The following is a 27,852-nucleotide window of genomic DNA, read 5'->3' on the forward strand; positions in this document are numbered from 1 at the left end:
ATCTCCTTGGAACTGGAACTACAGTTAGGAATCTTGTTGTGTGCTGGGAATTGAAACCAGGTCCTCTGGAAAAGCCATTGGTACTTTTAACCACTGAATCTTCACTCCAACCCATCACAACATTTTAAGAGGAGTAGCCAAGAGCTGGATGGGAACAATCCAGAAAGAAAGCCCCTTTAACTCCCCATTTTGTCAGGGCTCAGAATCTCAACTGACCAGAAGGAAGTCACAGCCATATTCCACATCTTCTTGCAGGTTCTATTAACACCCTCTCATCTAGCCATGGAAAATAATCTGGGATGGATTCCTGGGATCCAGATAAACTAGAGAGTGCATTAGTCCTCAAGGGACTTGAGACTTTAGTTTAGCATGTACCCTAAAGCAGTGTGAGAGAAACAGAGCCAGGAACTTAGCCAGTGAGGGCAGTGCAGCTCACAGAGATGGTGTCACGGGACCTCGAGGCAGGTTAGGCAATGGAATGTAGACCAGGCTGGCCTCAATCTTGGAGATTTGCCTGCCTCTGCTTCCTGAGTGCTCGGAAGGCTGCATCACCAGCTGGAGTGTCCCTTTTTAAGTCTTTGCTTTGGAACTTTTCCCATCAGTGTTGTGTGAGAGCCTGATTTTACATAATCAGAGCCTAAAATAGATTGCACAAGACAGTATAGCGCTGGAGTTCCTGCCATTTCAGGAATGCAGTGTGCATAGTGATGTCATAGGATTGTGTTTTAGATCCATGGAGAGTGTGAGCTTGGGGCTGGGAATGTATCTCAGTGGTAGAGCACTTGCCTAGCCTGGTCAAAGCCTTGAGTTCAACCCCCACCATTACAAAAAAGGCAAAAGAAAGGTTCTTGATTTTCCCTCCATCCTTCGTCTTACGGTTTTCTTTTGCACCCGTCACGACAGGTTCACACATGTGAAGGCTGTGTTTAGATTCCCGGTCTGTGTGGCTGCCCTTGCTCTACTGCGCAGGAGTGTCCTGTCAGTCTCTGCCATCCCCACTGACCAGAAGAGAGCAAGAGCACCTGGACTCCTCCCCTCGGCAGGATAGCCTTGGGGCCTTTCCTTTCTCTACCAGAAAACTGATCCTTAATCATTAGTCATTTGGGAGGATGAGGATTTTCTTCTACATCCCTTAGAAGGAATTTCTGAACGGGGCTTTTAGAAGGCAGGAGGGAAGAGTCCCAGCCGCCTGGCCTCTCCAACTGCCAGCGTCCATGCTGAGGCTGTGGCAGGGCTGAGTTTTCAAGTAAAGGACATACATGTGTGCTGCCTCTGCCCCGAGGGGCAGACATGAAGCTCGTTTGGTAACTCATTAGCATAGTGAGCTGGGGAGCAGAGCTGCCAGTGTCTGCAGCTGGCCTGTCAGGATTGCTGTGACGGTCTTTGTCCCATTTTATCCTGCCTAAAGTGCACGATTTATTCTATTCTGAGCAGCTTTGCCATTTAGGATTTTCACATTTCATTCTCCCAGCTCAGTACTTTTGTGTTCTGCTGAGGAGGAAGAAAAAGGATAACTCTGGCTACAGTTTCTAAAATTAGTCGGAATGATGCGCTTAGCCTGGGTAAAGAAACTGAGCCACGCTGCATTGTTGCTTTTAGTTGACATCGATGGCTTCATCCCGAGATGACAAGTAGTCATTATGAGAGCCTCCACCGAGTTCTACATCTGTCTTCGACAAGAGACAAAGAGACATTTCTGGTTTGGGTGAATCTGAATAGAGAAGAGGAATGGGACTCATTAGTTACTAAACATGACGGGTTGTACAACCTACCTTTGAAAGTAGGCAAAGTAAAGCAATAGCAAGATTCTTTTTCATGTGTTGAATTAGTTAAGATGTTTGTTTGTTTGTTGTCTTTTTGTTTTTTTTTAATCCAGTTTCATTGATAACTCCTAATCTTTTCAGAAATCAACTGATGATATACTGCCTACCAGAAAAAATTTTGGTGTAACATGGTGGGGAGGCGAGGCACATCGATTGACATTACATATAAGAGACTAAATGTTTGGTTTGGGGCCAGTGTTCTCATTCTAGAATTCTGTACAGAAGACTCACACGAACAGGGCTGAAGAAGAGGCTGTAGCTCCATGGTAGAGCGCTTGCTTACCAGGCACAAGGTTCTAGGTCATGAGCCTAGTTCAGGGATGTTTGTGGCATTATTAGTAATAAAGAGGGAATGGCTTTTAAAACCGTGACACGTTTATAAGGGCTTTTTATCAGACATGATTCCTGGAAACTTTACATGAAAAGGCCCATAAGTGTCTAAAAGGAAACCTGGAAATTAGGCCATGGAGCTTTCCAGTGGCATCTCTGTACACTGCAGACTAGGAGCAACAAAATAGCAAACTCAATGGAGAAAACTGTCTCAAAGATACTTTTACTTGTAAAAGACAAATATAATAAGGAGATATGCCTTGGATGTAATGTTCCATTCTCTGGGAAAAAGAACTGTGTCCACATTTTGTGCTTTGTGAATTCTGCCGTAAGGAGGCCGTGATTTGACGGTCTCCCCGAGGGTCGCTAACCTTTTGCTGGAAGGTCAGAGGTTGCCTCTGACTCATGCTTTTTTTTTTTTTTTTTTTTGGTTTTACGAGACAGGGTTTCTCTGTGTAGCTTTGCGCCTTTCCTGGAGCTCACTTGGTAGCCCAGGCTGGCCTCGAACTCACAGAGATCCGCCTGGCTCTGCCTCCCGAGTGCTGGGATTAAAGGCGTGCGCCACCATCGCCCGGCTCTGACTCATGCTTTTTAAAAGTTGGTTTTTTGTGTGTTTCACAAAATTTGAGAACCATGTATGTGGAAAATGGTCTTGTAGTCCTAGGATGCATAAAATATAACAATATGCTTATGGTTTCTCTTCAGGAATTCCTCAGATCAAAACTAATTGCAGAGTTTCCGGTTGACCAGCATTCATAGGGTAAGATGAACATTTCCAGTTGTAAACACATGGCAAAGATTATTATAATTTAGTCGGTAGCTTGGGGCAAAAAAGAATACAGGAAAAGTTTGCCATACTTACAGATGTTTTCAGTAAAGTCACTTTGATATTTTTAAACTGGTTAAGCAGAAATTTAAATCTGTGTTATTTTAATTAAAATGTCATCTGCCTACCCTTTGTGGGTTTTGTAAGCAGAAATGTGTATGTTTAATTGTTAACTTCTTTTTAACCACTGAAGATCGAAGGAATATAATAACCTGTGAGAGATTTAGACTCCGTGCATACGTGTTTTATTTGGGCATGATATCCTTTTTGTTGTTTTATTGGGTAATTGATTGAGACAGCCTCTTGTCAGGCAGGCTGATCCCAAACTCACTGTGTAGCCAAGAAAGGCCTTGAACTTCTGACTCTCCTGGCTCCACCTTCCAAGTGCTGGGATTTCAGCCGTGTACCACCATGCCTCTGTGCCCTGTTGGAAATTGAACCTAGCCCTGTGCATTCTGGGTAGACACTGTACCAAGTGAGCTCCATACTCGGCTCCCAAGTTTAAATTCAGTCAGCCCATTTGCCATGTTTCTATAAGATAAGTATACCTGTCTTGAGTGAGCGAGTTAGGAGTGCAAGACATGTTTGCTTCCAGCAGACATTGTGCCTCTTTCATAATTCTGGAAGATTTGCCTTAAGTTAGCTCTGTGGTAGAGCTTTTGACATTAATGATGGGAGGTGAAGTCACTCACTGACTTCAGCAGCAGGACTCCAGAGTCACGAATACAACACTTTGCCACCCATCTCTGAACACAGGCAGGGTTCAAGAGACTCGGTGGTAAGGCAGTGAGATTGTCATCATTCCACTCTGGAAACTCCTTTTTTTACACAAAGATAAAAATCCATGGTGTGGGCATGTGTTTCCACGCCCATCTGTTGAGCTGCCTGGGTCGTTAAAAACTTAGAACAGGTTTCGATGCTCTGCTGCTCCTGGCCGTTTGGGGGCCTCTCTCCCTCATTTCTCGGTTGTTTCATATCCAGACTTCTTGCCTTGGCTGCAGACTTGCTGTCACTCCCCTCTCGTCCCGGGCTCCTGGCTTTAAGTGCGCTCCTGTCTGACTCATGCCTCCCAGACTTAACGGCTCTCTCTGCCTGGGATGATCTTCCTCGGTGGGGCTGAGTGACGAGCGCTGACTTTCATCTCCCTTCTAACGCTCGTCCTCCAAGCAAGCCATCCTTCTTGAGGTTCATAGTCTTTGCAGTGCTTTTGATCTCGCCGTGTCCATATGCTTGGTTATTAGTCCTTCTCTCCCTACTCAGTAAAATGCCTAAGAGCAGAGACGTCATCAACTGAGGATTGCACCCAGGGCCACGTGCACATGCTGGGCAAACAACATTCTTCCAGTGAGATTCTCTCATAGCTCGTCATCTGTCTTGCATGCCTGTATTTCCCTACGACGTGGATCCGTCGGTACATAACAGGCATTGTCAGTATTTGGAGTATTTGAGCTTTCTTTGACTGGTGCTGCTGTTCAGGAGTTGTTCCACGCATCCCCTTTGTGCACGTTGTTTACGTAAGAGCCACTCACAGAGCCTTCTCGGTTTATCCCATCGCCCCACTCTTTCGGTCACTACGAAGTCTGGAGAAGATGGTACCCACCGTCCACTCTCCATGTCCTCTCTGCAGCAGGGTTGCGGTCCCAGGAGAGCGGAGGTAAGACTGCTCTTGCTCTGCCCCATTCTGGCATGCCTGCTCTCTGTAGTTGAATAAACAAATGTAAACCCAGAGAAAGGATTTAAAGGAGTGGTGACATCAGGCTTTTAAGTATTTTTCAAGTGTATTAGTTTGTCTATCCTGGATCTAAAAATCTCTCATTTTTTTACACTTTAAAAAGGGATTATTATAACAAATGTTTTCTTGAGTATGTTTGCAGCTTTGTGTTTCTAACGAAGACTATTATCAGTGTTTTCCAACTCAACCCTAGGCCATAACCCAGATTCTGTTACCTGTGTCTGTGGAGAAGCTACCTAACTGCTCTGAACTTTCTTATTTATCCAGTAAAGAGTGGACTCTGGTTTCTGTAGGCCACGTGACTGCTCTGTGAAGGGTGTAGACGGGTGAGAAGTTCCTGACTGATGGCCTCTCTTCTCTGCACGGTAACCTGGAAGGAGAATGTGACTCATAAGAGACTGTGGAGAGCCTGGGTGTGGCCCCACTTTATTATGACTTTCCTTACTCTAGGGTTTTGGGGAGTCGGCCAGTAAAATATTTTTAAAAATAATGAGAAATAATGAAGGATTCAAGATTGCCTTCTTATACGATCTCTGTGAGAATTATCCACCCACCAGTAAATTACACTTCCAATACTATAGCTCCAGCTTCTATGATTTAAAATGTGTTTTAGAATCCATGTAATCACACGTGACTATCATCACAGCATTCAGGAAACTGAGGCAGGAGGATCATGAGACCCAGGTTAACCTGGGCTACGTAACAAGCCCCTGTCTCAATAAAAACTCCAAAGCCAAAAACCAATGTTTGTTTTAGACTCAAAGTAGATAATATAGTTGCCTACTAAAAGCATTACCAATTTATGATATTTCCAAGACAGACCATCATCTAAAGTTAATATATGATGTATTCTGTAGCTTGTAGAAACAGAGTAAAGCAGCATTCCTTAACCTTCAAAACAACTTAGAGCTGGATGTAGTGGAACACTTTAATCTCAACTCTCAGGAGGCAGAGGCAGGTGGATCTCTGAGATCAAGGCCAGCCACACAGTGATACACAGTGAGACCTTGTTGCCAAAGAAACAAAAAACAAACCAAGTCAGGTTCTTTGGGATTTCAGGATTGTATTCATTCAGTAATTTTAGCTTATGTCTTTCATATTCAATTTAATTTTATTTGTCCAGTACTTTTCTGCTGGGGCTTCCAGTGAATAAAGTAATTTTTATCTAGATTATTTATTCTTATTTATGATTGCTTAACAAACTCATCAGGGAATTACCTGATGACCAGTACCTGTCTCCATATGCTTTTTCTGACCCCTGTGCCCACCGAATATTTACTTCCCTGCCTTTCCTGATCTGAACATCCTTCCACACCTCTGCAGCAATTCTGTTCTGCACTCACCAGAGTAAAATGATTCCTCTCAAAGAATTCTTTTCTGAGGCCCTGTTCCTTCCCTGAGTGGCCACAGCATTCCACAGTGGATTAAGACTCTGTTACTGGTTTTTGTGCTAACATGATCTCTGAGGTAGAGCCTCAAGTGACATAGACCTTCTGAATCTGTGACCTGAGATTTCCTCCCGAAATCAACTCCATTGATGGTCAGCTTAAAGAACCTCTTGGACATTGGGAGGGCCTCAGCCAAAAGCCCAGGCTGGGCTCTGGGTCACAACAATGGCCCAAGTGCAGCCCTGTGGCTGGGGCATGCTGGACTTGCCCAGCATCCCAGCAGACACCATGTGGAATAGAATTAGTCATCATTGGACAAAATCATGGGAAATAATGACATGCTTATTTTAGATACTGAGATTTGGTGTGTTTTTTGACAGACCAAGTAACAATGGCAGTAAGTAGTATCTTGAAGCTGGGCAGCGGTGGCACAGGCCTTTAATCCCAGCACTCGGGATGCAGAGGCAGGTGGATCTCTGTGAGTTCAAGGCCAGCCTGGGCTACAGAGTGAGTTCTAGGAAAGGCTCCAAAGCTACACAGAGAAACCCTGTCTTAAAAAACCAAAGAAAAAGAAAGTGGTCTCTTGAAGTGCGGCGCTACCATAATGAAATGTGTGGGCCGGCACAGGGCACAGCTGGAAGAGAAGCTCGTGAAAATAGTATTCATGGCGGTCGAGGGCCAGAAAGGAAGCTGTTACTCAGTAGAACTGTGTCCTTGTTTTGTATGGACAGAAGTTCAACAAACTATCACCTACACGGAAAACTCAGAGGAACACTGGAGACTCCTTTTCTAGTCACAGTGATCCAAGTGTTGCGGGAGAAGAGGATTAAGGAATGTGCAGGTTTTAAGCAGGATTTAGAGGAAATATTTCCTGTCTAAAATTGTCTAGGATCCTAAATAAAGTGTTTGTTTGTTTGTTTTTTATTCCTTGATTCTACACCTCACAAAAGGGCTTAAAAAAGAAAGGACCTCAGGTGCAAACACTGGGTTCAGGGCAGCACTGTCCGAAGCACTTGATTTCACAGTAAAAAATAAAAGTAAGGGCACATGTGTAAGACCCTCAATAGAAACTGGCAAGTAAGTTAAGGCAGTCCCCCCTCCATCCACTCACCCAGATGTGATGTCCCATAGCATCTTGGTCTCAAGTCTGAACTCGATTTCATGGTGGGGTAAAACGTTTGCAGGAGGGTTAGTGTGCTTTACATGTAGAAAACATGTAAGTCATTTATGACCAGGAGACTGTTTGGGCACAGAAAAGTACAGCCTGTTGTCTTTCCCTTCTCCTGGACTAGCCTGAGACTTCCCTGATAAGTAGTTTGTTTGAACAGAGACCTGTGTAGGTTCAAGTGTTAGTACCAGCTACCTTACTAGTATGAGGACCTTTGGGGCTGGCCAACACTGTGACAGAAAAGACCCATAAAATCTCAGTAAATAAACCTTTGTGGGATGTGGGCCATCAAGATACAGAATAGAAAACAGTTAGCCAGAACCCTTCCTCCCAAATGCTCCTGGGTTCTTGCCCTGCTACCTGCTCAGCCCATCTCACAGGTTCTGTCACTGTGAATGTGCCCTACACAAATATCTGAATGTTTTTGCTGAATTTTGCATCTCTGCATGTTCAGTTTGTCATTTAAATGTGTGTCATATCTTAATGTGTTAAAACTGTAAGATCCTATAATGTCAGAAAATTGAAATCTAAGTTCATTTGACCCATTTCTTTCTGAACGTCTGTCTGATCTTCCTGGGTGGTAATTAATTTTACCTCAATTGATGTGTTCATTAACTTTCTGCTACTATGACAAAATACTTAGGATAATCATCAACAAAATGTGGGGTCATGTTCCTGTTCGGTGGCCCCACTGCTTTGGGCCTGTGATGACCCAGCATGCTATGGTAAGAGAATTCTATGGAGGAAACCCTTGCTTTAGTTGTGTGTCTGAGATCAGAAGCCCAGATCTTTGAAGCAGAATCAAGTTCTCAGTGCATAATGGCTGAATACCATCTGATCATTGCTTGTTTATTTTCACTAGTTATTTTGGAAATGATTTCAAAGTAAAAGAAGGACCGCTGGGAAATCTAGATGCCTAACTTGTTCCAGTCTTGGAGACATTGGGATGAGGTTGTTGGATGAATTCATATGCTTTGAAGAGCTTTGATGACTTTTTAATGAGATTTAAAAGCTGAAGGAATGGGATTGGGACCATAAAATCCATTACTCTTCACATTATTTCTTTGAAGTGATTTAGTGCATTTGTGTGTTAGAACTGGAGATCTCATTTGGACTGAATCCTCCTCATTGTTTGCTAATATGTGGTCTGGAGAAGGTTTAGGGCACAGTGTTCACTGGCATAATGGCTCTAACTCTAAAGCGCGTCAATTAGAACAATCGGTGTTAGATCAGGAAGGCTTCAGACTTCTTATGCATCTGTAAACCCTGGTGCAGGATTTAAAGATGGAGTCAGTTCAGTAGAAAACATTTAGTGGGAAATCTTTAGCTATGAATGGGTATTACATGGTATGTGACTGTGTAACTAGAAAAGTCACAGAAAACAACACTTGAACCCTTGTTTCTGGGACTACAATAGAACTCAGTTCTGATGCAGATGCCGGGCAAAGATCTCAAAAGCCTTTTCTCTAGCTTTTGAGAAAACTGAGACATGGCATAATTAATTAGATTTACTGAGCTCATGTGATCTGTGGACAAGGCTTATAGTTTGAGTTCCAGTTGTAATTCTTTTTTCCTGACAGTTTTGTTACATTGAGCAAGGGGAGTTCTTTGGGCCAGTTTTCTTTCCCATAACACATGAAGACGTAGTGTTTATGTCACTGGATTGTTTAAGTATGAAACAGTTTCAGATAAATAAAATGTTCTTTGAATGCAGATAGCCAATTAAGATATTAATTGTAACATTTTTATTTGATCTTATTAATAAGAACTTCATCAAAGGAATCTGATGATATGGTAGATTAGGTGACTTGAGGAAAGTCTTGCTAGCAGTTGTCCAAACTTCAGACATTGAGACATGGCATCACCTACAAGTGTGCTGGGCCACATTCATATATCATATATTCCCATATCCTGGCATGCATGAGCAGCAGCTTAGTTGTCCCTGGTAGTGTTTTAAAAGGCAAATGGAAAAAGTTTACAGTTAATTTCTAATGGAATAAGTAGGGCAAAACCTTTGCCCTTGGAGTCCCCTGGACAGTTAGTTCTTCATAGTTTCTCCTTCAGGTTATTTTACACAGTTACCTTCAGGTGTGGGTTTATACCTTTCTGTGATGTAGAAAATGTATTTGTAATAGTTAAGAGAATCTGTCGTCTAAGAAATACCATGATGTTGGTAACATGCTGAACATGACAGTTACCTAGGATAGTAGAACTTCCCAAGAAATTCTTTTCTGCAATGTAATGGAAGACTATGAAGATACATTTCATGCATCAGATCACGTTGTTTGTTTTTGCTTATTGTTTTGAGATAGACTCTCTTTCCCTCCCCACCCCCCCCCCTCTCTGTATGTGTGTGTCTGGCTGTCATGGAACTTGCTGTGTAGACAGGTTGGCCTCCATCTCACAGAGATCCACCTGCTTCTGCCACAATGCCCAGCTTCAGATATCTTTTTAAATTTCCAGTGCTAGGGGTTGAACCAGGGCCTCACACATGCTAAGCATCCATGATCTACCATTGAGCTACTCCTCACTCCCCTGGCACCTTTTTCCTGCTCACTGCATGTATATGCAGTTATGTAGTGATACATTCAAGTGGTCGGATTTCTGTGGCAACTTTAACTAACCTGACTTTGTGCTTAGCAGGTGCCCTATGTGGCTTCATAAGCCCAAAGGAAATTCTAGACATACCCAGTAATACCAGCACAAGATTACTACCAAAAGAAACTATGACTGTAGTTTGAGGTTTGTATCTTTTGCTGGTTCTTAAGTGCGTAATCATTTGTTAAAGGATGCTATCTTCAGAGCAAATATAAATCTTCCCAACCTTCTCAAAAAGAATCCCCGAACACTAAAAATCATTTCTATATTAAATTATTAAAATTATTTAAAAAGTTGTGGACGTAGCTCCGTGGTAGACTGTGTGCTTAGCTTGTCCAAAGACCCTGTACTCGATCCCTAGCACTGTAAAAACAATGTTAGCATTTCGAAATCTTCTTACAGTTCAAGGTCATCAGTGTATATGCAGTTTAACTCCCATATGTGGTTAAAGTAGATCCTGAGAATGGCTCTTATCAACTGCAAGGTAAAATAGATTAACACAAAGGCTGACTCTGTCTAGTGATCTCACCACTTCAGGGAGAGCGCTGCATTTCTAAGCCTTGTGTAAACATGATGTTTTATCTCATGGCTGATGAACTTAGCAGGCTAAAGTTTTTGGGCACTGAGTTGTTATTTGAGCAGATAGGTGGTTTGAAGTTGGAGTAGAAATTTCATGGGTCAGTAAGCCACCTGACAAATGTAAGTAAGACCGATTGCAACGAGGCGGGACAAGAGAGATGGACATATGTAAGATGCTTGGGGAAAGGCTCAGTGTTATAGAGGATTTTTGTATATAGCACACTGAAATTTCTCCATAATAAAAAGGAAGTCCAGGGATGGGTGTTGTCTGAGGCATGTGGGTGGGGTCCTGCCTACAGAGCTTTGCCAAGATGCGCCTTAGGTGGCAGTGAACGGACCTGTGAAAATATATCTTGATAACATTTGATGGAGAGGGTCTCTGAAAACAGTATCTCCAAGATATTTTTGCTTCCTCATAGGATGAAAACAAACTCCGAGATGGTGTGTCTAAGAAACTTCAAAAGGTGTAGACCTCCTGATTGAAACGTGGTGGCTTTGATTCATTTCTTCATGATAGTAAGTATAAATACATACAGTGTTGCTGAGGTCAGTGTTGGCCGGTAGTCTTTGTTGAGCAATCTCTACTCCCTGTCAAATACTTTCTTCATTATTTGAGCCGTTATTTCTTTCCAATATCAGTTTGAGATATTAAATGACTATAACTCTCAAGAACTGTTGGGAATGAGTAAGTTCATAAGCTCAGGCTGGAAAAACCTCTGGAGATGATATGATTCACTCTTATTTTCCATTACAAGAAATATTTTCCATTATAAGAAATTTGTAGTGTTCCTGGTGGACAGTCCATCAAGACCCAGCTAGGACAGAGAGCTGAACTGTTGAAAGAACATCCACTTAAATGATGTTCCACCAACACACAAAATCAGATGATTGGCATCACATGGTAGCACATACCTATAATTCTACCAGAAATTCAGGGCCAGCCTTGGCTACATATCATGTTTAAGCCAGCCTGGGCTATATGAGACCTTTCTCCCTAAAATATGTCTTTATCAACCTTCTACTCAGCTAGTTCTGCCTCTGAAACAAATCCACATATTCTTTCATTTATGAAGAACACTTTGCCACTTTTTAAAGGAGACAGAAAATATCTATTCACCACAGATGAAGTACCAGCAGAACAAAGAAACTAATTCCATCCAGTCTTGCTTGATAAACCAGTGAGTTCATTGGGGTTACTGCCAGGAAGAGGGGCAACAGATCACAAAAGCTGCAATACTGTAAAAAAAAATAAAATAAAATAAATAAAAACACTCCTCTAGCCCCCTAATTCTCCATTCTCCCCCAATTCCAACTCCCCCATCATCCTTCCATTCCTTGTGCCAGCACCCCCAAACACTGGGTGCAGCTCCAGTGGGGATGGGAGATACACTCTCAGCTGGGGGTCTGGTGACATTTCTTACCCTCCCAGGAGGCAATGTTAACACCTTATCACAGGCCTAGCCATCACCGCACCGTGTTGTGTATTTCCTTGCCGTGACCGCACAGCCAGTGTGTGCTGTTGGTCACCAGAGCAGTCTGATCCGTGGTGGCCACGGAGTCATATCAGGTTCCAGTGTGCACACAAGTGTTCCTTTCTATCCCTGCTGTCTGTGGTCCCCGCCTTGCGTTCCTCTGTAGTGGATGGTTTGAGGTCGTCACTCCTGATCATGCCATTGCCTGTTTTGTCTTTAACTGAGTGTTAGGTTCCAAGCATGATCTCACTGAATAGGAACAAAACTGCTGCCCCATTATCGGGGATCACTATTAATATGGCCAAAGGTTGGGTCACTATTGAGCATAAAAGTTATCACACAGTTGACTGAAAGTATGCACACTTGGTTAAAATCCATGAAGTTTTCTTTTTTTTTTTTTTATGTTATTTCATCCAGTGATGTTTTCTACGAACCCTTTTCTATTGTGTTTTTGGTTTTGTTTTGTTTTTTTTTTTTTAACCAGAACAATTCTATGAATCTCGTGTAATTCTTGAGATTGGGATGGAGGGCAAGATTATTTTGCTTTGACACAAAATTGCGGTTAACTGCAGTGAGAGTAAATCAGAATGAGAAGAATTAAGGATCAGATCTACTAACAGTAAAGGAGGAAAGACCTGGTGAATTTTATAGTCTAGCCCTGGATCTGTGCAGGAAACTGAATACATTTAAGATTCTATTCCAAGAGAGAATATAAATAAAAAAAAAAAGTGAGCCTGCATCCCAGGAGGTAAAATAAGGGATCAAGGGGTGTCTTAACAGGTGGAAGAGCAGGTAAGGATGTGTGGTCAGATGAGCAGGACATGCGGAGGATGCCAGCACAAGAGATTGCTAACTTGTAGCACTTAGATTGTAGCACTCCTAGAACTCAAGGTTGAGTACCTGTTCCTCTAGAAGGACCAGTGAGAACCAAGGAGACTTTGGAGGAGATGTCACTGGTGTAATGGTCCCTAGAGAGTAACCGAGGCCCAGGAAAGGTGATGACTTAATACTCAAGAAGGCAAGAAGAAGCCCTTGGACATGGGGTAGGTCTGCCCTGCCAGCTACCGTGATTTTTTGTTGCTGTCTTAGTCAGGGGAGACACCATGACCACAGCAACTCTTATAAAGAAAACATTTCACTGGGGCTGGCTTACAGTTCAGGTGGCGTGCAGGCAGACACGGTGCTGGAGCAAGAGCTGAGAGTCCTACATCTTGGAGGCAACAGGAAGTCGACTGAGACACTGGGCAGTGTCCTGAGCATAGGAAACCTCAAAGCCCACCCCCACGGTGACACACTTCCTCCAACAAGGCCATACCCACTCCAACAAAGCTGCACCCAGTAGTGCCCCTCCCTGTGAGATTATGGGGGCCAATTACATTCAAACTGCCACAGTCGTTGTCCTGCAAACACTTTGCAAGATTCACCCGTCTCCCTGCATGTGACGCTTTGCCATCGTACAGGCAGTCTGGGTTTTGCTGATTAGATTTGGTTTTGAGAATTTGACCCTTTAGGGATCAGACCCTTACTCTTCCTCCTGCCTTATAACCTCACTGCAGCCCCCATAATTTGTGTCAAGGTGAGCTAACCGTGCCCGTCCTCCTAATCCCAAAAGGATTATGTGAGCCAAACAGAAAATTCTCGTTTTAAGCCCCAAAATATCATGAACACACTAGAAGGGGGTTCTTAGAAAACATTACTGATAATTTATTTTAAAGGGTCTGAGTTTTTTACACCTTGGTTTCGAAGGTAAGAGTAGCCAGCAAACGGACACCATGATCGGGTGTCCCCATAGCTCTGTGCTGTCACTTTAAACATGAAGGTTCCCCTGTCCTCCTCCGGGCTCCTCTCCACCACTCCTTTTTAAACCATTACTGCTGTTTCTCCACATTTAAATGCTCTAAGTATTCACACAGCCATGTACTTAAGCTACGTAGTGGAGGCCTGGAGAGAACGGGGAGATTCGTGTTGCCATTTGCTTTGTGAGGACTGGGTGGAGTCCTCCAAGACTGGGGGATACTTCTGTGAGGCAGAGCTTACTCAGAAAGGCTCTTGGTGGTGGTTAAGATAACTCTGAGGTGGTAAACAACACTCCAGACCGGGGTTCTGTCTGGGAAGGAGCTTATTTGGGTTTTAGAGGGTAGGACATGTGGTGTGAGAACAATTAACACGGCCTTGGAGTTAAAATCCAGGAGGCAACTGAAGAGCTGCCTCAATGCTGTCCCCAAGGCCCTTTACAGGTGTGTCACCAAATGGTCCCCAGACTTTATAGTTTAGTGTAGTTTAGGTTGGAGATGAAACTAGAAAAGCCTTACCTGCCCATTGATCAGTCCTCCGTCCTGAGTTTTACCTCTCTGCTAAAATCCTGCCGGGTAGGTAGAACGAGTGTGTACCGGCATGAGCATGAAATGCACCCCAGGTGCTGGTGCATACGTGTCGCCCCAGCAATTGGAAGGGAGACACAGGAAGACTGGGAGCTTAAGGCAAAGCCTCAGCTACATAGGGAGTTTGAAGCCAGCCTGGGCTACCTGAGACCCTGTCTCAGAACACAAACCAACAAAAAGGTACGTTGGAATGGTTTCAGCGGGGTTTCTTTTCTTTCCTCCTCCAGTTTCTGTTCTCTACAAGGGAGTCATGATTACACTAACAGAGTTAAAATACTTAGCAGACGCCCAGTCGTCCTATCAAATCCTGAAGCCATGGTGGGACGTCTTCTGGTACTACATCACCCTCATCATGCTGTTGGTGGCTGTGCTGGCCGGAGCTCTGCAGCTTACCCAGAGCAGGGTTCTGTGCTGTCTTCCATGCAAGGTGGAGTTTGGCAATCACTGTGCTGTGCCTTGGGACCTTCTGAAAGCCGGCGAGAACATGTCCTCAAACTCGGGCCTGCTACTTCCGCCGCCGCTCCGGATCCAGAATGACCTCCACCGGCAGCAGTACTCCTACATCGACGCTGTCTGTTACGAGAAACAGCTCCACTGGTTTGCCAAGTTTTTCCCCTACTTGGTGCTTCTGCACACACTCATCTTTGCAGCCTGCAGCAACTTCTGGCTTCACTACCCCAGCACCAGCTCCAGGCTGGAGCACTTTGTGGCCATCCTTCACAAGTGCTTCGATTCTCCGTGGACCACACGTGCCCTGTCAGAAACAGTGGCCGAACAGTCAGTGAGGCCCCTGAAACGCTGCAAACCCAAAACCTTGCTCGTAAACCCTGGGGGTCCTTCCGACAATGATGCCAGCAAGCAGTCGTCGCCCTACCCACAGCCAGGCTTGGAGTCGCCCGGCATAGAAAGTCCCAGTTCTAGTGTCCTGGACAAGAAGGAAGGTGAACAGGCCAAAGCCATCTTTGAAAAAGTGAAAAGGTTCCGCCTGCATGTGGAACAAAGGGACATCATTTATCGGGTGTACCTGAAGCAGATAATAGTCAAAGTCATCCTGTTCGTCCTCATTGTGTCGTACGTCCCATATTTTTTGAGCTGCATCACTCTTGAAATTGACTGTTTGATTGATGTGCAGGCATTCACAGGCTATAAGCGCTACCAGTGTGTCTATTCCTTGGCAGAAATCTTTAAGGTCCTGGCTTCATTTTATGTCATTTTGGTGATACTTTATGGCCTCACCTCCTCCTATAGCTTGTGGTGGATGTTGAGGAGTTCCTTGAAGCAGTACTCCTTTGAGGCCCTCAGAGAGAAAAGCAACTACAGTGATATCCCTGACGTCAGGAATGATTTTGCCTTTATCCTCCACCTGGCCGACCAGTACGATCCCCTGTACTCCAAACGCTTCTCCATCTTCCTGTCAGAGGTCAGTGAGAACAAACTGAAGCAGATCAACCTCAACAATGAGTGGACGGTGGAGAAACTGAAAAGCAAGCTTGTGAAAAATTCCCAGGACAAGGTCGAGCTGCATCTCTTCATGCTCAGCGGTCTTCCGGATAACGTCTTTGAGTTAACGGAGATGGAAGTGCTGAGCCTGGAGCTCATCCCTGAGGTCAAGCTGCCCGCCGCTGTCTCTCAACTTGTTAACCTCAGGGAGCTTCACGTATACCATTCCTCTCTGGTAGTCGACCATCCTGCCCTGACCTTCCTAGAGGAGAACTTAAAAATCCTCCGCCTGAAATTTACTGAAATGGGAAAGATCCCACGCTGGGTGTTCCACCTGAAGAACCTCAAGGAACTGTACCTGTCAGGCTGTGTTCTCCCCGAGCAGCTGAGCACCATGCAGCTGGAGGGCTTTCAGGACTTGAAGAACCTGAGGACCCTCTACTTGAGGAGCAACCTGTCCCGGATCCCCCAGGTGGTGACGGACCTGCTGCCCTCCTTACAGAAGCTGTCCCTCGACAACGAGGGTAGCAAACTGGTTGTGCTGAACAACTTGAAAAAGATGGTCAACCTGAAAAGCCTGGAGCTCCTCAGCTGTGACCTGGAGCGCATTCCCCACTCCATTTTCAGTCTGAACAACCTTCAGGAGCTGGACCTCAAGGAGAATAACCTGAAGACCGTGGAGGAGATCATCAGCTTCCAGCACCTTCCACGCCTTTCCTGCCTGAAGCTCTGGCACAACAACATCGCGTACATCCCCGCCCAGATCGGAGCGCTGTCCAACCTGGAACAGCTCTTCCTGGGTCACAATAACATCGAGAGCCTGCCCTTACAGCTCTTTCTATGCACCAAACTACACTACTTGGATCTGAGCTATAACCATCTGACCTTCATTCCAGAGGAAATCCAGTACCTGACCAACCTGCAGTCCTTCGATGTGACCAACAACAACGTGAGTAAATCTGTGCTTGCTTACGCTGAGCTTGCGGGGTGGAACGTGGGGGACGTCGATGGGGGCGGGGCATGCTAAGCCTCATCCCCTGTGATCCTGATCAATTACCAAAGCCCTGACTATCAGATTCTTGTCTCACACATTATCATGGAGGCATCAGCACAGTTTCTAACCCATAATAGTTGTTCAACAAATGTTCTCGTAATTCTCTTTCCCCATTTTCTGCACAAATATCACAGTTAAAGCATTTAAACTCATTAATTAGTGATGGTAGAGCTGACTTTTGTTTGGGAAGGTCTTGAGTACTTAGAAAGCTTGGTAAAATTTACCAAGAATAACTTTTTAAACTGATGGAATTATGAATTATTCATAAATTCCTTTTGTTATACAGTAAGGAAAAAACCTTGCAATCTGCATTGACCTCTAAAGAGACAATTCAGAATGAAAGGCCCGGCTCCATAATGCAACACTAGGGGCCCCTTGGAGCCTCTTCCCAGCATCCATACTTTAAAATGAACCATAATTGCATCAGTTAAGGAAAATGTAACTTCACAGAAACAAGGGGGAAAAATGAGTCATTTCCTAGGTTAAAATGTGAAGTAGGAGGACAAAGGGGAAAAAACCTTGCTGGTCTGACGGGCCAAAGAATGAGGGTGATGTGTGTGTGAGAGGGGAGTACTGAAATCCAGGCGAGAACGTACTGGCCTCTCCACGTGAGGAGTGGGTACTGCTGCTTTCTTCCAACGCATCCCAAAATATGTATCTTCTGCACTTAGATTTGACAGCATGGGTATTAAAAAGATGCCAGAAAACTGAGATGAGAAAGAAGCTCACATTGCTTTTTTAGAATGCTGAGACTCATGCATAAAAGAAGTGTGCCCCAGCCCATGGTAAATGAGAAATCCCTCAGCCTGAGATTTTAAATTTACAATAAAATTACAATAGACCAATTTGGACTAGCAGTATACATGAGAATTACCTGAAGAGCCTGTTAAAATACACGTTTCAGGACAGCCCTCTGCCAATAAATACACACACAGATGCACACACAGATACACACATACCCACACACAGACACACGCATAGGCACACACAGACACATGCATATACACACACAGGCGCACACACAAACACACACACACACACACACAGACGCATGCACACACAGGCGCACACACAAAACACACACACACACACACACACACACACACACACACACACACACACACACATACACATAAAGCTTCTGATTAAGTAGGTCCGGTGGAAGACACCCTAGTTTGCATCTCTGAAGTCTCTGGATGCTGATGCTGACCTGCTGATCAATAGAAAATGGCAGTGAAGTTGAGTTGGTAAATTAGTTTAGGTCTCATTGTTCCATTGTTACAGCTGGAGTAAAAAGTGTGAACAATTGTTTGGGAAAGCACTGATTCTATTTGTGATCCAGTGAAGTCACCACACAAATAGTTAGCTGGCCATGCCTTACTTGTATGAACACGTCAAACTCTTTGGCAGGTAAACTTAAAGAAGCCTTAAGACCATTGGTGCTTTTTTTAGGGGTAGAATTTATAGCAGGCTTTCTTGGACCACCAGCCCCCAAATCATGACACCGAGACTTATTAGTTATGAATGCTCGGCCTTAGTTTAGGTTTGTCCCACTAGCTCTTATAACTTATTTTAACCTGTTTCTCTTTGTCTACATTTTGCCTCGGGGCTTTTTACCTTTCTTCTGCATGTCCTACTCCATGGCTGTCTGGCTGGCCCCTGGTGTCTCCCTCTCTTTCCCCTTCCTTCTCTCCCAAGCCCAGATTCTTTCTCCTACCTATTCTCTCTGCTCGCCAGCCGCATCTGTCCCTCTCCTGCCTAGCTATTGGCCGTTCAGCTTTTTATTAGACCAATCAGATCCCTTAGGCAGGCAAAGGAAAACAAATGTAACACATCTTTGCCTAGTTAAACAAATATTCTACAACAAGAATTAATATGGTATTGTCATTTATAATCAGATGGCATATAAGTTGGGTATAGACTCTCCACACTTCAATTTTTTTTTTTCAAATTAAAATAGTTACAGGTTTTAAACAGCTGGTGTCTGGTTATGCTTTTCAGGACATGATTAGGCAAATTAAGACCAGTGATGCCAGGTTTCTTGACTGGTTGGCCATGTCTGAAAGAGATGGAGAACATCAGACTCTGGATGTTGGACAAGTGCTGCCATGAGTAAAGGAAGTTACTTTACAGCATAGGAAAGTCTTAGGCCAAATGCACGCCATGGCCAGAGTAGAATGGTGGATCCTTGTGTGCCTTGTCTCTGAAACCTGAGCAGGGGTCTATTGCTGCACATCTCAGGGTGAACATGACACCTGTCAATGGTTCGGGAACACTCTCCCCAGAGTGCAGAGTCAGAGAACAGAGACAGAGGTAGCCAGTGAGAAGGAAAGTCCCGGGAAGGTGGCTCCCCTTTGCCTCCACCACACTGCTGTGTCATGTGTGTGCATGCAGGCAGCCCTAATTAAAGGCCGCAGGTCACAAAAGATGGTTCAGCTGGTAAAGGTGCTTGCCGCCATGCCTGGACTGAGGGGGGGGAGGTAAAAGAGGATAATGGGGGGGACTTTCATCAAAGAGCAAAGTGTGTGCTAGAAATCATGAAAGAATAAGTCCTTTAAAAAATACGTGTCTTAAAAAAGAAATTACCCACTGATGGAACTGTGTGGCCTGACAATGGGAAGTTGGGGGAAGGCAGAGAGAATATTCTTCAGTATGAGTGTTCAAGTATTTAAACAGATCTTGTTGGTGACAGCCGCAAGTGTGAGAATAGAACAGCCAGGATAAGATTTCTCGTCTGGCCACACAGTCCCTGGGAGACTGGGTGTGCATTTGACATGAAAAGGGAGCTGATATATGGCCGAAACTGCCCAGACTTACATCAGCCACCCGGTGGGGTCGTTGTTAAAGAAAGGTGGGGATTCATGTTTCATGTGGAGATGCAGACACCTAGGTACCATCTAATCTTGAAGATCTCATGGTTCTAAGGCAGAAACTAAACTATTTATGAAAATTACAAGCATTCATAATGGCTACATAAATATGTATTGTAATATAAATAAGATACCATGTACTAAGAAGATGCCAAGCATGTCATAGTAGCACTGGAAAGTTAGTCTGCAAAACCAGTCAGGAAGGAAGGAAGGCAGACTCCAGGGAAGAGACCAGAGCCGAGATCAAGCGCAGGGGGACACAGCTCACGCACTGTGACGTGCATGCTGGGCCAGACACCGTTCTGCATCTGGACCCTGGTGCAGAGGCTCCCTGTCATTGTCCTTTCCCTGTGGCAGGCTCAATTCCAAGCTCACATGTGAGCATCTGGTTCTCTCTTCCTGAATGCCCCAGTCTCTAGATACAGGGGACCTAGGGACACAGAATCTGGTAGTGGTGAGTTCTGCTTCCCACAAAGCCATGAACAGAGAGTCTCCAAGTCAGGGCAGTCCTCGGGGGACAGGTGTCCATGGCAGAGTCCCCAGAGCCCCTAGCATGGGAGGGTAATAGGGTTCTCGTAGAAAACATCCATTGTTTCTCTTTGAATCATATTTTCACCCCAGGTGCCTTTAACGTGTGAATACACACTTGTTTCTCCAAGAGGAGGGTGGATTTGCCATGTGTTTGAGCAAGGTATCTTTTTCTTAGGAACTTATGGGAAGATGAAACACACCTTAATAACTAATGTAAAAATATAGAAATCGTGTACGATTCTGTCTAAAGGGACATGTTCAAAGAATGACACATAATTTTATGGACCTGTTTTTGAAAATAGGATCTCATGTGCTCTAGATTTACACCACCAAGGATGACCTTGAACGCTTCCTGCCTCTACAATGCTAGGATTACAGGCACACACCGACACACCCAGTTTATGCCCAGCTAGAGATCATACCCAGGGCTTCAGACATGTCAGACAAGCACCCCAAAACCCGAGTTACATCCCCAGCCCCAGAATCATTTTTATAGTGAGTACTGTTCCAAGCCAAGTGTGTTTGGTGTTATGAACTTGAAGGTAAGCTATTTTTAAATGTAAATAATTTAGTTCAGGATACAATAAGTTAACTGAAGGAAAAGCTCCCCTTCCTAATTTAGGAAATTTAGATTAAGTAGTTAAGTTAGGACCCTACACCTCAGCTGAGCACTGGTCTGGACAGAGAGCCCCTTAGATGAACCCTCAGCTCACAGGACTGGATACCACCACCTCTAGTCAAAGTGGCACATAGTCAGAGGACCTGGTAGCCCCTGGCATTGGCCCAGCCCCAGAGACTCTGTCCAGCTCCCCATGCAGTCCCTGTCTCCATCGAGGGCCTTCAGAAGTCACCAACACCACAAACTCAGAACTGTGGGAGAAGATGGGAATCCGGTGGCATGGACGGGAGAGTGGTAAGGGCATTGCTTCAGGATGAGCACCTGGCGGGTTGGTGGCCATGTGGAGCTGGAGGAAGGGGACTGTGGAATTCCCGGGTGTGGTAGGGGCTGGGGTGTTCTCCTGACTGCCTGGGACACGTGCATCCTTCGTGCAATCGTACCAGTCAGTGCGATTCTCCGGACAGGGTTACTCCACCGGAGGTCATTAGGCCCCCTCAAGAGACGCTGGCTGAAGATAATTTGAGGCTGTTACAACCGGGAATGAGAATGTTACTGGAAGCTAGGGGTAGAGGGGAGGAAGGCTACTAAACATTACAAGGTACAGTACAGCCCCGCAGCCAGAATTGTCCCACCTAAATGTCCACAGCTTGGAGGCTGGGTTTTCATGCAGCCTGCTCCAGACAAAAACCTTAAAGGCTTGTGTGGTGCTCAGAGTTTTATCCCCAGCACCTGGAAGCCATTCAGCACGTTTACTGAATGCCAGGAAGCCATGCCTTCCCTCTTTTCAGATTGTCTCCCAAGTCCCAGCTGAGCCGTCTATGTAGGACCCAACTCCTGAGCTAGAGGGAGTGGCTTTCAAAGCAGCTCCCTGTGTGCCTTTCTGCTCTGCCTGCCTTTTTCAATATTGAATCCACGTAGGTAATGGCTTACATCTGTGCCTGAGAAGAAGTGCCATAAGCATGCAAATTTTCCTTTGCTTATGTCTTATTTTAGTGTAGGAGTGATCAGTGTTGAGCATTTCTAATGCAATTTTGCGATTTTGAATTTATATGAAAAGAATCCTTTTGAGAAGAGAACTCTGTGCCCCTCAGAGCTGGCTCAGTGGGGTTTGCGTTAGGCCATCAGAGGATGCCATTACAGCCCTTTAGTGCCCTTCATCCTGTAGCTAGAGTTTTCCTGCCTGGCCCACAGTCAGGATAAATCTCTGCCACCCGCCAGTCCCACAACCGCTCAGACCCGACCAAGTAAACACAGAGAGTTATATTGGTTTCAAACTGTATGGCCGTGGCAGGCTTCTTGCTAACTGTTCTTACAGCTTAAATTAATCCATTTCCATTAATCTATACCTTGCCACGTGGCTTGTGGCTTACCGGTACTTTACATCTTCCTTGTCCTGATGGCAGCTGGCAGTGTCTCCTCACCCAGCTTCCTGTTCTCTCAAGTCTCCTCTCTCTTAGTCCCGCCTATACTTCCTGCCTGGCCACTGACCAATCAGTGATTTATTCATTGACCAATCAGCAACACATTTGACATACAGACCATCCCACAGCATCATCCAGGCACAGCAAAGCCACTTCCTGAACTAGGGAGCTAACAGTTTCATGGTGTCACAAACCAATACAGGTGAGCTTTCTAGTCCACAGATGCCCCTCCCTCCCCAGGCCCCCAATGGAGCCATGAGTTAAAGGGATGGTACGCGCTCAGCTTCTTCCTTGGAGGTTTCATGGTGAATCCATTTCATGGCACACTCAAACATCCTGTTCGTCATGGAGGGGAGCATTCAGCTGGGGCTGCTCTGAGGTTGACCCAGATGCAGGTTATTTACCATATTTAAAATTACCCCACAGTGTCATGTGAATCTTTTGTTGTTGTTTGGTTTTTTTGGTTTTTTTTCGAGACAGGGTTTCTCTGTAGTTTTTGCGCCTTTCCTGGAACTCACTTTGTAGACCAGGCTGGCCTCGAACTCACAGAGATCCGCCTGCCTCTGCCTCCCGAGTGCTGGGATTAAAGGCGTGCGCCACCACCACCCGGCCCGTCATGTGAATCTTTTAATGGATGTGAGGGCGTAGGAAGAAGGACAGATACTCAGAAGTGTGTGTCTGTGGAGATGTGAAGTATGTGTATAGATAAGCCCTTTTTTTCCATCTCTGTTTCTGTAGACTACTGAACATAAAAATCTAAGGTTCATTCTCTTAAGAAAAGCAGTTTAGGAAATAGCCTTGCCTGCTCTCAGGAGGCTCTGGGGCATTGCTCACTGATTAGCGTGGTAAGATCTTTATGAGGGCTCCAGAGAGTAATTTATTTCTGATCCATAGGACTGAGTAACTGTGATTCTCCTGGGTTTGCTGGCTCGTTTTCTTTAATCTTAGAAACACCGACTGTGTAAGTACTTTCTCTTTAAGAATCCCGTTGGCTGTGCACCCACACCCGAGAGAGTGCAGCAGCTCAGTGGCCACGGCGCCGCTGCTGGCTACTCCTTTTTCTTTTGCCTGCACCTCAGATTGACCACCAGTGTGAGGATGTCTTTCCCTGTGGACCTGCAGGCATGTTTTTGCAGAAAGGTAACTGGAAGGGGAAGTACATGCATGTGCTGTCGGAGCCAGTCAAAACCAGTTTCACCCGCTGCTTTTCTCCTTGTAGATTGAGATGCTACCAGATGGGCTCTTCCAGTGTAAGAAGCTGCAGTGTCTGCTCCTGGGGAAGAACAGCCTGACAGAGCTGTCCCCGCTGGTGGGTGAGCTGTCAAACCTCACCTACCTGGAGCTGGCTGGGAATTACCTGGAGACACTGCCGCCCGAGCTGGAAGGCTGTCAGTCCCTGAAGCGGAGCTGCCTGATCGTGGAGGACAGCCTGCTCAACACTCTCCCGCCTCCCGTCACAGAGCGCTTGCAGACGTGCTTAGACAAGTGTTGACCTGAGAACCAGACTCACGGCCAGAGCAGTTGTAGAGTGAGGCCCCGGGGCTGAAAGGAGCATGAACTTTCCTGAGTTATGGAGATGAAAAATGGCTGGTGGTTATGACATGCCCTAACCAAAAACCTTCCCAAATAACCCAGTGTGAAAGCAAGTAAGAGGAAATTGTCAGCGTTGCCATTTTGTGAATAAATAACTGATCTTTAAGTTATTGAGATGTTGTAAAAGTAATAAATAAAAGTAATACATTGAGGTGGCCTGAGAGGCATGCAGTTATGGAAACTTTACCTTCCAAGTCTTATCTTCAGGACTGTGTATTTTTCTTCTCCTTTTAGCCCATTACTTATTTGCGCTCTTGTTTTCCTGACTTTCTTGTCACCAAACCCATAAAGACTCATCAGCCCAAATGTCCTTGATGTGTGCTCACCATTGGTTTGATTTCTGTTCTTCCATTTTTTTTTTAAAGCAGGCCGTGTTGTGCTCGGTGCCCTCCCCACTTCCTCTCTCGTTTTGCTGGAATCCTCATCTGGTTTTCTCTGCACAACAGTGAACATCCCTGGGAGAATTGCTAACACTTGGCATTCGCCTAGAACAGGAGCCAGGGTTCCTAGGACATGTGGTCCTCTGAGCATCCTAAAAATTAATGTTTTCTCAGATTTGTCTTCTTGTCTGTCATCAAAGCCTTTTTAAAATACGTTAAGAGTTTTTATACGAGACATAAAATATTTTCTACAGTATGATCTTAGATTCTACATCTATGAGAACACTTTGTAAGGTACAGTGAACATGTGCATCTCTATAAGAATTTACTGATTCTCAGTTTGGGCTGATTATGATTCTCATGTTTGTATGCATTCTGCTCCAAAAAGTTTTTGTACTCTGCAACTAATTACTTTTGGATGACAAAAGCCTTGTCTTTTTTTTTTTCCCCCTGAAGTCTTTGAGGGGCTTCTGTGTGAGAGGACAGCTGCACCATCTACCTCTCCTTGTGCAACCGTACGGGTACAACCCTCAATTACTTACAAACTGGTGGAGGGGAGAGGGCAAGATCTAGACTGGAAAATACTTTGTAGAAACTAGGTAAGCATTAGATAAAAATGTAGGGCGTCCCTCCATCTACACACTCTCTCAGGATGGTTATGATGGAAGCTGTCTGTTCACCACCTGAATGAGCTCACTTAGCTGACGTCCATCTCATGCCTTTCAACTCCTGGGATATGTCTTGCTTCTTTTGACAGAGAGCTTTGTGTTTGGTTCTTTATTATCATGCATATCATTGAATAAATAAAATGGACTGGCTCACTCTGGGGAAATGAACATTGTGGTGTATTTTTTCTCTATTGGGTCTAGGCATTATGAACTCATAATTTTTGGACATTAACTGCATCTACACAAAACTGGAAAACACTATGGGTCAAGAATCTTCTAAACACCGAACTGTGGTGTGTAGTTTTTCTCTTGATTTGTTCTAGAAAGATGAAAGTGAGTCAAGCATAAGCAATGTCTCTTTTCTTAGCTGCCACATATGCCTGATGTTCAGAGAAAAGAATTATGCAGAAGAAACTGGAATGGGGTTAGTTACAAAGAATATATAGAGAAGGCCCAAAAAGCTGCCTAACGCACTGTGAATGGCAAGAAACAGACTGAAAATAGACATATTAACAAAGCTTGCCTTCATCAGAACGTCCAAGTTCTCAGGGAACCAGGGATGACCAGGGCAGCTCTCTCTGGGACCTCACAGACAGGTCCTGGTATAGCTAGGTTTTTCTTATTTTTACTTTTTTAAAAATGTGAGTTGATGATAAATGTTTTCCAGTAGAATCATTATGTGGACCAATTCCAAAGTTGGCTGGAATTTTCTGAAGTTTTGAATAAATGTTTTATGTGAGGGAGGTTTCAATATTATCAACCATACTTCTTATGAAAAAAAAAATCCCACCCTTTTTATAGGAAAGAAATTCAGAACACAGTTCGGATTTTCTAACCCTCACCTAACAAAAGAGAACTTCCCCATACCTTCTTCTCCAGTGCAAGCATCGTTGGCTAACTCTCCTACCTCCTCAAAGCAATTCTCTGGAAGGATCAACTGTGAGGGGTAAGCCGCTTTCCCCACACTAGGCTGTTTTTGCTGCTGGAAACCATATAGCTCTTGATACCACAGTTCTGAGATGTCTTTTGAATTTAATGCTTATGCAACAATGTTGAGGTAGCTTTTCAAGCTAACCAACACTAAGGCAATGAACAAACAATACACTACTGCCCAACTGATGGAGATCTGTGTTAGCATTGCCTTCACTGGCCTGTGTCAATAGTCACCTAGTACCTAACAGGATCTTAAATGAAGAAAATGAAATCATCCTAATTATCATGAGACTTTCCAAAAACCAAACATAAAGGATCGAAAGCAAAATTTTGGCTTATGCTACAATGGTATAGGTTCATTTTATTTGCATCCACACACAAATACAGAGAGAGACACATGTCTCATATTTGCAAATTTTGTTTAGGTTAGTCTAAGAATAGCAACTTCTTTTAAATTCATTACTTTTAATCATGAAGTATTTGATTTCCTTCATCATGATATTTAAAATCAAACACTAGTTTGAGAAGGTGCCATGTGTTCCCACAAAAGTGGAATTTTTTTTCCTTGTCTATATTAGGGTGGGTCTCTGTAGCATATTGATGATACATTTTCATTTTGATCTCCTATGTATCACCATATTTCTCTGTTACAAATAAACAGGTTGATTCAGGGTACATGGAATGCTTGGGGTCTCAGTGATGCGGCAAGCTCTAATTTATTTGCTGTAGTATGCTAACCCGGCTTATGTATATAACATTACTCTTGATAGTGAAATGGTTCTGCTCGTATTTTATCATTCAGATATGTTTAATTAAAATATTACATTAATATTGATGGGTTCATTAAAACAGCCAAACACTTATTCTATAGACTTGACATTATTTCCTTATATTTTCAGTAAAATTACCTTTCCATCTTTATGTTCGTGTCGCGCTGGTCCATCCACATCGGGTGTCTTTGTCCTCACCCACCTCACTGAGTCTGACCCACACCGTGTGGAAGCGGTGTCCTTGTACCATAGCATTTGCAGGGACACCCACATGTGCTCAGCCTTCATGCCTGCTCTAGCAATCCAGCTTCTACTCACTTTGTTTCCATTGACTATGTATTGCATTCGAATCTGTATTACTTTCTGGGAGATAAAAGACAATAATTGGAGAAAGGAAGACATTTTGCACCTTGGAAGAAATGCATATGTTTAGACAGTGTAAAGAAGCAGGACTGTAGAGTGTCCTGGGTGTAATGGTTTCTCATCTGTACCTGTGGGGCGTGCTGAATCAGGGGAAGCAGCAGAATGACTCCCTTCCGGTCTCTTGCCCGCAGCGTCTACATCCAGTGACAGCTGTCTGCTGTGAACCTTTTGCAATGGACTTCGTGAACTATATTCTCTTCAGCTTTTTAAAAAATATATATATGCACAGTCTCATCAACATGGAAGTCTTCACACAGATTATATGAGCCAAAGTACTGAGTTGAGATGGCCTCCAGTTGAACTTAATTATATACTTAAGTTTTAAATTTAACACGAAATACACCATAGCTGAAAAAAACAATTACGAATGCCTTCTGCATGTTCATTATTTCTAACAGACATGGTGCAACTTTAAAAATACAAAAGGGTATATATAGCGTTAGAATGGTGTGTCTGTGCTCATATCTGCTGCGCATCAGCCTTTACATCAACATTGTACAGTAAGACAAAATTCTAAGTTTCATTCTAAGTAAAATAATGGGCCACTCGTGAGTGGAGACACTCTCTTCTGTTGGCTTCCAGTGAAGGCTAGCATTTGTTACTTTATCTTAAAATACCATATTTTGGAAATGTGTATCTGGGTTTTGCTTCTGGAATGAATTACTAGCAAATGTAAAATTGTGTTCAATGTTTTTTGGCCCCTGGATTTAAATCCCTACATTCTGTAGCTTTGGGTAAAATTTGCTGTTTTTAAAGTATCTTTTGTGTAAAAAGTTTAGATTTTTATAATAAATGGTGAATAAGATGGATCAGTGGAAACTAGCCGGTCTTGTTTTGGTTTGTTTTGGTTTTG

General features: G+C 44.2%; 1 protein-coding gene across 9 annotated transcripts in view; it reads left to right on the forward strand.

Annotated features, from left to right (window-relative positions):
- The window catches only part of Lrrc8b (leucine rich repeat containing 8 VRAC subunit B), a 71,023-nt gene extending 43,202 nt beyond the window's left edge, over window positions 1-27,821 (forward strand). For 5 of the 9 annotated variants that reach the window (XM_052735609.1, XM_052735610.1, XM_052735608.1 and 2 more), the window contains 4 exons: window positions 2,859-2,913; window positions 10,864-10,960; window positions 14,525-16,686; window positions 23,452-27,821. In XM_052735609.1, the coding sequence (XP_052591569.1) occupies window positions 14,548-16,686; window positions 23,452-23,724 (2,412 nt within the window). In that variant the 5' untranslated portion in view covers window positions 2,859-2,913; window positions 10,864-10,960; window positions 14,525-14,547 and the 3' untranslated portion in view covers window positions 23,725-27,821. Of the gene's footprint in view, window positions 1-2,858; window positions 2,914-4,611; window positions 4,634-10,863; window positions 10,961-14,524; window positions 16,687-23,451 lie in introns of those variants that run through there. The other 4 variants (XM_052735614.1, XM_052735615.1, XM_052735617.1 and 1 more) reach the window with 2 other exon arrangements.
- Window positions 27,822-27,852: the final 31 nt, after the last annotated feature.

The sequence above is a fragment of the Peromyscus californicus genome, unplaced genomic scaffold (assembly GCF_007827085.1).
Source record: "Peromyscus californicus insignis strain IS unplaced genomic scaffold, ASM782708v3 Scaffold_13__1_contigs__length_99412109, whole genome shotgun sequence".
NCBI classification, from domain to species: domain Eukaryota; kingdom Metazoa; phylum Chordata; class Mammalia; order Rodentia; family Cricetidae; genus Peromyscus; species Peromyscus californicus.